Source organism: Photinus pyralis, unplaced genomic scaffold (genome assembly GCF_008802855.1).
Source record: "Photinus pyralis isolate 1611_PpyrPB1 unplaced genomic scaffold, Ppyr1.3 Ppyr1.4_LG4, whole genome shotgun sequence".
NCBI classification, from domain to species: domain Eukaryota; kingdom Metazoa; phylum Arthropoda; class Insecta; order Coleoptera; family Lampyridae; genus Photinus; species Photinus pyralis.
This window is the reverse complement of record NW_022170511.1, coordinates 25,809,466-25,822,098: the sequence shown is the minus strand read 5'-3', so window position 1 is coordinate 25,822,098 and position 12,633 is coordinate 25,809,466. Positions and strand designations below refer to the sequence as shown.

General features: G+C 37.7%; 2 protein-coding genes across 3 annotated transcripts in view; both read left to right on the top strand.

The window, feature by feature from the left end:
• The window catches only part of LOC116169370 (transient receptor potential-gamma protein), a 433,246-nt gene that overhangs the window by 396,035 nt on the left and 24,578 nt on the right, over nt 1–12,633 (top strand). For both annotated transcript variants that reach the window (XM_031485447.1, XM_031485445.1), the window contains exons 9-11: nt 2,698–2,823; nt 2,891–3,030; nt 10,396–10,499. In XM_031485447.1, coding sequence (XP_031341307.1) covers nt 2,698–2,823; nt 2,891–3,030; nt 10,396–10,499 — 370 coding nt within the window. The remainder of the gene's footprint in view (nt 1–2,697; nt 2,824–2,890; nt 3,031–10,395; nt 10,500–12,633) is intronic.
• Nucleotides 3,895–6,447, top strand: LOC116169379 (sphingomyelin phosphodiesterase-like). The gene is made up of 9 exons (XM_031485462.1): nt 3,895–4,054; nt 4,124–4,234; nt 4,285–4,751; nt 4,799–5,020; nt 5,069–5,244; nt 5,286–5,654; nt 5,699–5,879; nt 5,927–6,117; nt 6,165–6,447. The coding sequence occupies exons 2-9, from the start codon at nt 4,174–4,176 to the stop codon at nt 6,319–6,321; spliced, it is 1,824 nt and encodes a 607-aa protein (XP_031341322.1). The 5' UTR covers nt 3,895–4,054; nt 4,124–4,173; the 3' UTR covers nt 6,322–6,447.

Genomic DNA, 12,633 nt, shown 5'->3' with positions numbered 1-12,633 from the left:
AACTTAAAAGTTTCGCATCAAATTACTTCGAAACTTTGAATCGTTTGCCTTTAACTCAAATAAAAAGAATTTTTGAAGTTTGGTATTCAAAACAATCAATGGAATTCTAAACGGTTTCGCTCAAATCAACTGTATACAAACTTTAGTTGTTTCCATTTAAACATTCCTTTAAGAATGCCAGCGTATGTGGTTCGATCGATTAAAAATTCTTTGTTTTCCTTTATTGTGGTAGACAAATAGTAAAATTAGTTTAAGACGAACTACCTGGCATGTAGCCGGAGGTTCTAATATTTGACTTCTTTTCAAATTCCGTAAAAAACGGGTGGAAGAAAGACGAAATGTAAGACATACAGGGTGTTCATTTGAAAACTTTCCACCACGGATTTATCGAAAACCACTGACTAAAGGAAAACACGCCTAGACACGTCAAAAAAGCTTTTTAACCAAAAACTTCTTCCCCTTTCATCCGCTCCCCCAGGGTCATTGCCTTAAAGTTTAAAATAACAAGTGGTATCGAGTAAAAGCTTGCTTGAAAAGTCTTTCGAAGTCCTTTATTTTGACGTTTGATTTTTTTTAATCGGTCGATTCGTTTTCGAAAAAATTAGAATAGTTTCCACGCTTTCGGCTAGTGTGTAAACCATTTTGGAAGTAAAATCTGAATCAATAAATTACTTTTCACTATCCCAAGATTGTCACAAAGGTAAGTGACAGTAAATTAAATTGTTTCTTGCCCATAGCAACAAATAAGGAATATTTTCGTTTGTTTTTGTTTTCTATCTGAACAAACTAAAGATTTAATTTAAAAAATAAAGATTTTTCTAATTTGCTCGAAAACGAATTTAAAAAATCACACGTCCAAATAAAGGACTTCGAACCTTCCAAACAAGCTATTACTCGATACCACTTGTCATTTAAAATTTTTAAGGGAATGACCAGGGAGGGGGGGGGGGCAGAAGGTGAAAGAGAGTAAAGCAGTTTTTGGTTATAAAGTTGACAAATCTTTCGATATATCTTGGCGTTTTTTCCTTTTATCAGTGGTTTTCAATAGATCCGTGGTGGGAAATGTTCAAATGAACACCCTGTATATTCGAACAAAAAGGTTTCATTTTTCGATTTAAAAAAATCCAGAACTAAAGCGCTTGCCACTTTTAAGGGTTGAACTAAAGATAACCTAATACCAGAATAGGAACTAAATTCATCTTTTCAGAATTACACTCTTTGTTTACGATGTAATTAATTAGATGGGTGTAATCAATGTTTGTGGAGGCTAAATGCTGCAATAGGACAGATACAACTTTTGTTCATAATTAAAATTCATTTTTTTTCGTGCGATATGATAAAATTTTCCAAATGGGGTTATTTAAAACGGTCCCTCGGCATTCCTTTTGCGCAACCCTAGATTCCATATCTCCAGGTATTTTTTCAATGCACACAGCTCTCTAGATATAAACGTTGTGCTATTAAGACGAACGGTTTGTTACAAAATCAATTGGTAATCGCTCATCTGCGAAAAAATCCCGGTATCAAAACCGTAGCGAAATGGTATGTAAATTTCAGACAATTTGTATATTCCATTTACAGGGCTTCAGTCGTATTTATCTAAATAATATATGTATCATTGCCTGCTTATGCATAAAATAATTTCATTTTCATTCATATTCTATTGCGTATTATGCTTCGCACACTTTCCCATGCAAATACTTTAGATGTTTTGCATTTTATACAATGCACATCAAACAAAAATTTGCATTGATATTTTTGGTCCTCTTTTTCGAGTCAAGGTGGGCATATTTTTGTAATACTCGTTTTACAAAGGAAATATTGCCGGATAAAGAATTTCCTGATTCAGTTTATTCACTCATTTACCAATTCATTGAAGTGATTTCTCGCCACGTTATATACCTACCGCGATGGAGATTGGAGTATTATGAGCCATTATCAGCATTTGAAGTCACCAATTAGCCACCGAACCAAATTCTACTGGTAATATTCAAGGGAGAAAAAAATACCACGCACCGCCTTCATCACCTTCAACGAACTCCGGCAAGAGCTACGGAAATCCGAGGAAGTCGTTCGTCCCAAACCCAACACCACAGCTCAAACTCAGGACCCCTCTAAGAAACCAGGTGCGCGTGCTGCAAACAGATGGGACACACAAAAGAGGAATGTAGAAAGAAAAAAAGGACAGACGAGACAGTACAGTTGAGACCACTGACTCATGATACCGACAACGTCACGACACCCAGACACCACCTCGGGTAAGGGTAGGGGGAGGGAGTCCGAATGCTTTGGGTACACAATTCTGCTGGGTGATATTATGTGTAAAAAGTTTAATATATTGCAATTAGGGAGATGTATTAAGGTGATCACCCAGGGCCTTATACTCTAAGTTGATGAACGTTGTTGAATCCATAGGATATGACAAGGGGGTTAGATTTGGTATATGTAGGTTATATATACATACGACGAAGTTCATGTTCCTTTAAATCTCAATATTTGTTTCCAACCGTTTAGTGAGATCTTGAGTTATATTTATCGACCAGATTGATTGGTTACACCCTATTAACAGAAAGAGCGATTGTAGCCAAATTTACTCAGTCAAAGAATTCAAATCCTTTTCGTGCGGCCACAAAAATTTGTTCCTTTACATATTGTACTTATATTAAATCCATTAACAACGGTTATTTTCTGTTTCAGTTATGTTAATACTGGCTTCTCAGAGAATCGAAACGTTATTCTTTGACGAAGAACCCGAAGACGTTCCTACGAAGCGTGGTGCTAAACCCTCTTTAGTCGAATGGATTATCCTGGCGTGGGTGTGCGGTAAGTCAATGTTTCTTACCTACGAATTATTTATTAAATACGTAATTCAATTCAATTGCTATTACAGGGCTAATTTGGAGCGAAATAAAGCAGCTTTGGGACGTGGGACTGGAAGAGTACGCCAGAGACATGTGGAATGTTATAGACTTTATCACGAACTCTTTGTATGTAGCCACCGTAGCGTTAAGGGTCGTCTCTTATTATCAGGTGAGTGGCTTTGAATTGTCTCGTGTAGATATGGGAAACAATCAACTCTCTAATTAAGGTAGCGGTTTATTGGTAGATATGACAACAATAAGTCATAGCTTTTTGTAAATGAAGTACGTACCCATCGCATTTACTTGTGAATAGAAGCACTGTATTTGTTTTAAGTTTGTAATTTCTTCATTTTACGTGATGCTCCAAAGTCGTCAGAGGACTGATATCTATAAATAATCATTTTCTGACTGTACGAAAATTAACTACGTCTCATTTTGTGCTACTTTTGTCGTACCATAAACAAAGCTTCAATCTCACGAATATACTCGGTGTTCTCAATGTTGTGCTCAATTTTATGCATTCAGGTTTACTCGTAAACTCGTACTGTAAAATTGAAATTTTAATGCCTTCGATTTTGTGCAAATCGTGTGCGACTCTCGCCCTACTTGAATGAAAAACTAATTAAACCTCTACGGCACTGGCAAAAACTCGCTGTAACAATTAATCTTTATTTTACCCACGGCTAGCTCAGTAATAGAAAATATTTGAACCGGATGTTGGTACATCAGCCTCGATCTCAGCTTACAAAAATTACCTACTTATAATATATTCACTGTTGAATTTCATCATCTGAAGATTTGTGAACTAAATCGCACAAGATCTTTTAAAAGTTCTACTGCGAACTGCTGACGTAGCAATCCATTGTCTCTCCACTGCCCGAGGTTTTACATACTTATTATGATTCAGAAATAAATCATAATGTATAGTTTCTACTAAATTACAGAATAAATATTTATGATGTGCGATAAACAATAAAATTTAATCACGTGCAGCTTGCACCAAGGTGTGTTGAAGGTGGAAGTGAACAAATTTTTCCATTTAAATGCAATTTTTCCGCGGAGACATCGAAGCGATTGTAAACCTGCAGGGTCATTAGTAAAGAAGAACGAGGCGTTCTGATAGATACCTTAAGTACTTTGTTTACATCAACTGTGATATAACTACATTTAATTAACGTATTTTCGTTTCAAAGGTAACAATATAATTAGCCATAATTTAAACTTATGATAAAGCTAATCGGTTACCGAACCTTTTCCATTAGGATATCTAAGGTGTGAACACGATATCTAGGTGATTCCAGTCTCTTCGGAAATGAGAAGTGCATTGCTGTTTTTATTGATTATCGGAGGTTGCCTAACAGAAAACCCTTCCGGTAAGTGCAGATTCGTTGTTTAATTTCCTGGTACCTAACGCAACTTTTAGATAAATGGAAGTCACAATTGCGGCGCGATTTAGAGGGTTATATTAATTCACCCCCTGAAAAACAACAGTCCGAAGTAAGTTTTATCAACAGTTTGACACTACCTCAGGTGGTCCAGAGATGGCTAACATCTCCATTAAATGGGGAGCCTCTTTGCGACGTTTGCGATGTAATGGTGGACATCGCAATAAACGCGCGGAAATTAGAAGCTAGCGAAGACCTTGTTGCTGAAGTATTTGTCAAGATGTGCTTGTGGTTCGGTTTGGAAAGGGCATCTTTCTGTGAAACTTACGTAAAGAACAACATCGATATTTGGTTGTACATTATTGACAACAAACCTTCTATACGGTCGAGAACTTTCTGCGTGTATGCTCTGCATAAACACCACTGCCGGGATCCCGAGCGTATGGATTGGACAATTGAATTGCCTCCTCGATTCACTTCGGATGACGCGGACGATTCTTCAACAGTAATCGCGTTGTAGGCCTTATATGAAGGTAAAGCATTAAATTTTAGAATACTAAAGAAGCCCCCCTCAAGATTCTCCACTTGACCGACGTTCACTACGATCCTGGATATGAAGTCGGCTCAAACGCAAATTGTGACGAAATGCTCTGCTGTCAAAAGGGCACGAAATCTAACAGAAGTGCCGACCAGGCGGGTTACTGGGGCAGCTATCCATGTGATAGCCCTTGGCATACTGTCGAAAACGTTTTAAACGAAGCTATAGAAAGACATGTACAAGTAAACGGACAAAAGAAGTCTCTCTGACATGAATTCTTTTAGACAACCTTTGACGCCATATACTTCACTGGCGACATCATCAAACACAGTGAATGGCTGACTGGAATCAAGACCAATATGGATGATATCCTTAAAGTGTTTGATAAGTTCAAGGAAGTCTTTAAAGGTTTGCCCGTATTCCCCACTTTGGGCAACCACGAACCTCATCCTGCACATCAGTAAGTTTTTTACGGACATGTATATTAACCCGCCGTTTCAGATTTTCTTCAGATGGAATTGATGCGAAGAGTAATTTATCAACGCAGTGGGTGTACGATTTAGTTGGAAAATCGTGGGAGACCTGGTTACCAGAAGAATCCCTACAAACTGTGCGTAAAGGAGGGTATTATACAGTCTTGGTAAAGACTGGCTTGAGATTGATTGCTTTAAATAACAACGTGTGTTACACATACAATAACTGGCTATTCTACGATGACAACGATCCACTAGATCAACTGAAATGGATGGTCAAAGTGTTAACGGAGGCGGAAAAGAAGGGCGAGAAAGTGCATATTATTTCTCATATACCATCAAACGACTTGTTCTGCTTTTTTAATTGGGGGAAAGAGTACACCAGAATCGTGGAGAGGTAACCTCGTTCGTTGCCAGGAGACGAATTTACATTGATTTTAGATTCTCCCATGTAATAGTGGGTCAGTTCCACGGACATACTCACGATGACGACTTCATTGTGTACTTCAGCTCCCAAAACAGCAGTAAAGCGATTAATGTTGCATACGTTGGAGGAAGCGCTACAACTTTTACAAATTTAAATTCTAATTACAAGATATTCCATGTCGATCCTAGCACATATGTGAGTTTCTCGGGTTTTATTTTGAATTACATCCACAATAGTCTTAGGCTACGCTTAATTATGAATCTTGGATATATAATTTAACGGAAGCGAATCTAACCCCAAACAATCCACCGAGATGGTACAAACTGTATGATTTTAAAACCGCATTTAATCTATCCAGTTTAAATCCAAGCGACTTTGCGGATCTCATTGAGCATATGACAAAAGACTCCGGACTTCTTCAAAACTACCACAGGTAAATAGCATACTGTGACACAAGCGAAACTAGTAGCGATACTGCAGGTACAAAAAACGGGAGGCAGACCCAGCAATGGCGGCGGGTTGCAATAGAAAGTGTCAGCTAGACGATATCTGTTATATGACCACTTCTTGGTATGGAGGTGATTACCATTGCCACCACTACACTGCGATGTATAACGATTACCAATCGAAACATTAGTTACAGTTCGACTTTGGTAGTTATGGTTTAGTTTAGAATGTAGTTCGATGCTAGTTCTAAGAAGATGTAGGTGTTAATACATTACGTAAGTTATAGGGTGAAATAAAGTAATTGTTGGTGCTCATATTTTATTGTACGAACATTGTACCCCATCTCCTTAGTTTACCAAAGTTGATTCTCAAGATTTGGGAATCAACGTGGCGCTTTGCTACCTTGGGGTAGCTACTTTGAATATTTCCTATTGTCGCTCCTATTTCAATTCAGAAAACATCAGTTGTTTCACCATTTTTACCATTGCAGTAGGATAAAAAATGATCCTCCTCTTTTTTGACGGCAATCACGCTTTGAAGCATCAAGAATCCGAATTAAACCTCGTACGAGGCTGAATTAGGGAGCTGTTGAATCTCAGAGCAGTGCATATCAGCGTTGGAGACGAAACACTAAGGTGCACAGTAAGGAGAGAATGCCTCCTTTGGGGGATGCTACCATCACTTCTGTGGAACTTAATTGTAAACAGCCTCCTCTGTCGCTTCAATGACAGTGGTTACTATACACTGGGGTATGCAGACGATATATCCATACCAATAACCGGACAATTTGGGACTACTCTATACAGACTGAAGCAACCAGCTCTTAGAATAACCGAAGAATGGTGTAGGGAATACTCCTTGGCCACCAATCCGACAAAAAAACGGAGTTAATTTTCGTTACAAAAAAAGAAAGGTAGAGGGTCTTCGAACCCCCTGTTTTTCCAAGAACACCTCCAATTTTTAGAGTCTAATATCACAGTGGACAAAAAACTGGAGCAAACACATCCAACTCAAAGCCGAAAAAGCAAATAGGGCTTTCTAACAACGTCTCCGCGCAAATGGGAGACTTTGGGGCGCAATCCGGCCCGTGGGCGGGATGCGAACAACTGCCACAGCCGTTACAGGGGCTCTTCTGGGTCTGCTTCCACTAAATCTCCACGTACAAGGGCAGGCCGCTCTGGTACCCTGGGTTGTTGAATACCAGGCGATCGGACTCAATCACTCCTCAATTCATATTAGGGAAAAACTAGCACATCTTTCTTGATGAGGATACAGCTTCCCAACCAGACATATATTCATCTTCACGGATGGATTTAAAACAATGGAAAGAACAGGTACTGGTATGACTCCAAAGAACTGAACTTACATACCACCCAACCACTAGGCTTACTTCCTGCTGTATTCCAATCATAGTTGGTAAGACTAACACTTAATGCAAGAAAAGTTCTTATGGATAACGTGAAGAACAAAACTATCAGAACCTGCAGGGCTACCCTTCAGGGACTTGGTCACTGTAAAATTACCTCTAGGTTGGTTTCCGAATGTCACCAAGCCCTGGAGCAAGTAGCTCAGCTCGCATGGGTCAAAGGTAATCAAAAGCCGATGGGTGAGCCCGAAAATTTTTTTTATGGGCCAGAGCCAGCTCTTGCACTTACGTTGCAACTGTAAACAACTTAATAACTCAAGCCACAAGAACCCAGCACAGGGCTGGGCCGGTGGCACATGATGTTAGATTGTCGCCATGCGAGAGAAGCCTTCAGAGGACCATCTCGTTGCCTGGCGCGTTTTTGCACAGCGCATCAAAAAAGAAACAGGTTATTGGTGGGCACTGCAAATTAAACAAACACATGCGCCATCTTGTGGAGAATGAGACGGCACACCACATACTTTGTGAATATCCCACTCTGTTCCAACTGAGACGATCCATGCTGGGGGCCGGACATGGCTACGATTAGAGCCGCCTGCCTTTCCAGCATCCTCTAGATTCATCTCACGCGTGGGATGGTTTGAGTGACGTTGAGGAGTCGAAAGATTCTAGCCAGGGAGGTAGTACACAGGGCTCCAATTTGGGCATAACATTTGAAACTGTGAGTCAACTTCCATTACAACCGGAAGTCCTATAATAGTGAAAACATTTTAGCACAAACGGGCTCATGTAACCCTTTCAGAAACCTATTCGCGCTCGATTCCCATGCCATAATCGACTCACCTCATCATTGGACACTCTGTACGTCCATTAGAAGGAAACGACAGTGACCAGTAGTATTTTTTATTCAAAATAAATGTACACGCCTCTGGAAGCTAATAACATTTAGCCCACACAAGGAATGGTATTACTAAACTTAAAATTCAACTTCACAATTCATAAGAACAAAATTTACCACTATTTTTGGATTGGGTTTTTTATCATTCATAAAAATATACGAATTAGTCCACGGCATAAACTCCCGTGGGTCGACTTCTTTAGGAATGTTAGAATGACTTTAAACATAAATCTTTTATACAAAATTACCAAACACTTATGGTTATACAATGCAAAAAAAATCAAAATTAGTTACATTTACCGAGGAGACAAAATTCTCTCCAATCGACAATTGATTTTCTCCTTTGGAAGAGTCGCAGCAATTTGGAAAATTGAATGGGGGAACACTTTGGGCAATACAACGGACCTTTTGTATCCCCAGGTAAAATTTGGTTTATTCACTCGAAAATACCAAAAATTCCAATGTTCCGCAGTATGGAAATATCCAAAATTGCTCTTATAACTTAGGAGTTTAAGAGCCAACAAAAAACCACGAATTGTTTGTTTCTGAGATACAAGGTGACAACGAAAAGTTTAACTTTTTGGGATGTTATCGTATCTTGCCCATTCTAGATATTTTTATATAGACTCCAGTAGCGTACTAAAAACAAATTTTTGGACCACCTTTTCTGAGATTTGACCCAAAGTTGGTATTTTGCAACACTCTGTATATCTTAACGTCAATGTTTTGGATACATTTTGCTAATTACGTTGATATATCACAACCATTAGTTTTTTTCTAAATTTTAACCAGGAACCATAATATAAAAACCCTATTTTTTACGGTTTTTAAATAGTACGCCATGGATTCATGGATATTTTGTATTTTTTAATGTATTCATGACAGCTGAAACCAATCAATAAAAATGGCTGACGTATAAGAAACAAGTCATTCCAAAATTGTGAAAAATATCTAATAATCACGGATATAATGTAATATAATTATATATAAAAAATATAGGTTGTGCTACATGAATGTAATCAAGAAAATGAATGCAAATAATTGACTTTAAAATTATATAGGGTGTTACATTTAAAAAATCCCAACATTGGGCGAAATATCAGAAACGGTGGTCCAAAAAATTAACTACGCCACTTGATTTTACGTAAAACTATATCTCAACCAAAATAAGATACACGGTATAACTTCAAGTTCATAAAAGCACAACACTTCTATGGCACAGACGAAATTACACAGTACACAGTGAAAATTAGGGTACCACTGGTATTATATAGGCACTTTTACAACACCAGGGGCAGATATGAAGTTGAAGCACAAAATTTGTGTGTAACAGCAAAAAAAAATAGCACAAAATGAGCATAAAATAAAAGTTGGAGTTCCATTTCGAAGAATTAAACAACCCGAAAGAACAAAACCACAAAAATAGTACAATATGAGCATAAAATTACCAATCAAAGAAATTTATTGTATTGACCATAATGGGATACCTATTTCGATATGGCTACTTCAACTTCACCCTTGAGAGTATATTTGGGAAAACCCTTTAATCATATAGCAGAAACCAACGTCGGTATCAGCAAAAATCGACCCAGAGGGTTCTCCTTGGACAACAAATGGCTTCTTCTTTGCTTAAAGTGCGTTTCCCAATGTTTAAATAGAAATTTGAATACAAAAAAAAAGATGAATTTCTTGCAGGCAGTGAAAATTGAATCTTTTTAGCATTTGAACCTTTCCGCAAACGTAAAAGATGCGCCGTAATTAATAAAACTAAAAAAGAGCCCGTTCACAAATTCCATTTCAGCCGCTGATGTAAAAACGGCAATTTGTACGCCACAAATCGGCCCATTAGTAACGTTCCACTTCGTCCATTATTTATGATCAATTGCGGTTAAGGCGGCGATTTCGTTCTCTTATTAATTAACGGACGATTATTTTACTAATAAGGTTAATCAAGTTAGCTGAGTTTCTGCTATTGAATGACGCGCTTAATTGTTTTACAGGTGCAGAGGAATCCTAAGAGCGAAATGATTAAAAGGGAGGACTGGGACGCGTGGGATCCGATGTTGATATCGGAAGGCCTCTTTTCTGCGGCCAATATTTTTAGGTAGGTACACTTTTTTTTTAAATAAACTTGTTTCATATTCAGCTCGTATCTCAGTTTGTTTTGGCACGTCCGTATCTGCTTTTATTAATGCACGTTATATATTTACAACGATGGCGTGAAATTTTGTTTTGCTTTCATGAATACAGATGAAACCAACTAATGCGGATAATAATTCAACTCATTAAAGCTGTTAGAAATTAGATTGTGTGTGGGGTTAGACAACAGAGAGCCGCCACGAAAACGCAGATAAATTTCGGAATCAACTGAAATTAATATCCAAAGATTAGTACAGCGTACCAACTGCGTGTATATACGTACTTGGAATTAAAAGAATTAATTTGCTTGTTCCCGGTTGCCCTAATTTCTAACAATTAGTCCAGAAAATTCAATATGCCATTTTCGTAATTGTATTTCGCTGTTTAATATTCATAGCACTTCCTTTGGCCAGGAAATAATGAAACATCCCCCAAATTTAATTTTGAGTTTCATTTGATAATCAAACTTGCATGTGCGTTTCAAATATATTGTCAATAAATGTTAATAACCTTACGATTGAATTAAAATACCATTTTATACCGTTTTTGTACGCGCAGTATAGGCGCGAAGTGAGTTGTCAACGATAAACGTAACAATAGAAGAGATCTTCATAAACGCGTCGGCTCTCATTCAGCCGAACTCAAAATTAAAAATTAGAAACAAAAGATTGGTTTATAAGACACGGTGAACTATAAAGTTCCGTTGGTTCCGTTTTCAATCTGATATAAATAGCTAAACACGCGGATAGCTGTAGATTTTAATTAATTACTGCCGTGTGAATGTTATCAGGCGACTTTAATTACAAGTAATATACGCGTAACGACATTACGCAAAAGTACTGCGTTCATTTGTACAGAGGGAATGATCATATAACCGAGGCGATAGCCCGAAGTAATTTCGATGAGAAATACGGGAGAAATTAGTGCTCATGCAACGTATGTGTCGAAGAACATCATGAAATATTCGTAGTGCGGGTATTGCATTGTTAAAAATTACGATAGAATTAAAGACGTAATTACGACGATGTAACAAAAGACAGTCAAAGTGTGTGAGGCACCGATTCTTCAATTTTATAAAGTGGACTTGTGGTACGCTTTCTAAAACATTATTTACAAGCTTTCATTAATATTGCTACTACGAGCACGTCAATTTGGATTGTGGACCTGGCGATGATTTGATTTGGGGGACGAGTTACATTTCCATTCTAATTTTTAATACCCACTGGAGTCGGTCAATATCTTCTGAAAGGGCTACAATAGTTAAGAATGTCGTAGAATAATTTATTATATCTTGAAAATAAAAGTAGAATTTGAAACTCAAAACTACAACTGGAACACCCCGAATTAATCAGAAAATAATAGTACGGTTTAGAAATAAACTGGTTCAAATTTCATATAAAATAAAAAGTCGTAATTCACCCAAATTGAATTAAATCCTCTGCAATGGCAGATAAGTGCTTAGACTCGATCAAAAAGACTTCGAAAATTACACAACATTGGGTTAATTGCCATAAAATAATAATAATCTTAGCCGTCAAAGATTACACATTCTGTGCTAGTAGTACAAAGTAATCTCAACGAAAACGCCGCCATACTTATACAACAAAGTTACTTACCTCACGGATCTCTCTGACAATCTTAAGTTGTTATCTTTACCCTGGTTTAAGAAAAAAGAACAATTAATAATGGTGTTACTTTCACTTTGAGCAAAGGTAATAAGATTACCTTAATAAATAAGCACACGGTAAGTTCAGGCTAAGTAGAGGTGGGTCGGGGTGAATATCGGGGTTTTGGTATACTAGCAAAAATAAATAAAAAGGGAAATGTAGTAATAGTAAACCGGATAGGCGTCTTCAGTCACTTTCAACAGAGAGTAGAGAATTATTTATCAAAAAGTGGGGAAACAAGGCAGACTAAGAGAGCCTTGTTCTGGTCTTGATAAGCTAAAGAAATAAACTACTTGATAGGGATGGGACATTAACAATAATCGACGTCATAGTCAAGAGTGATTTAATGAATGATCGCAAAAATATTGCAAATAGGGCATAGGAAGTACGGCGAATGCGTAAGCGGAAAGAAAAAGAAGGGACAGAATTAGA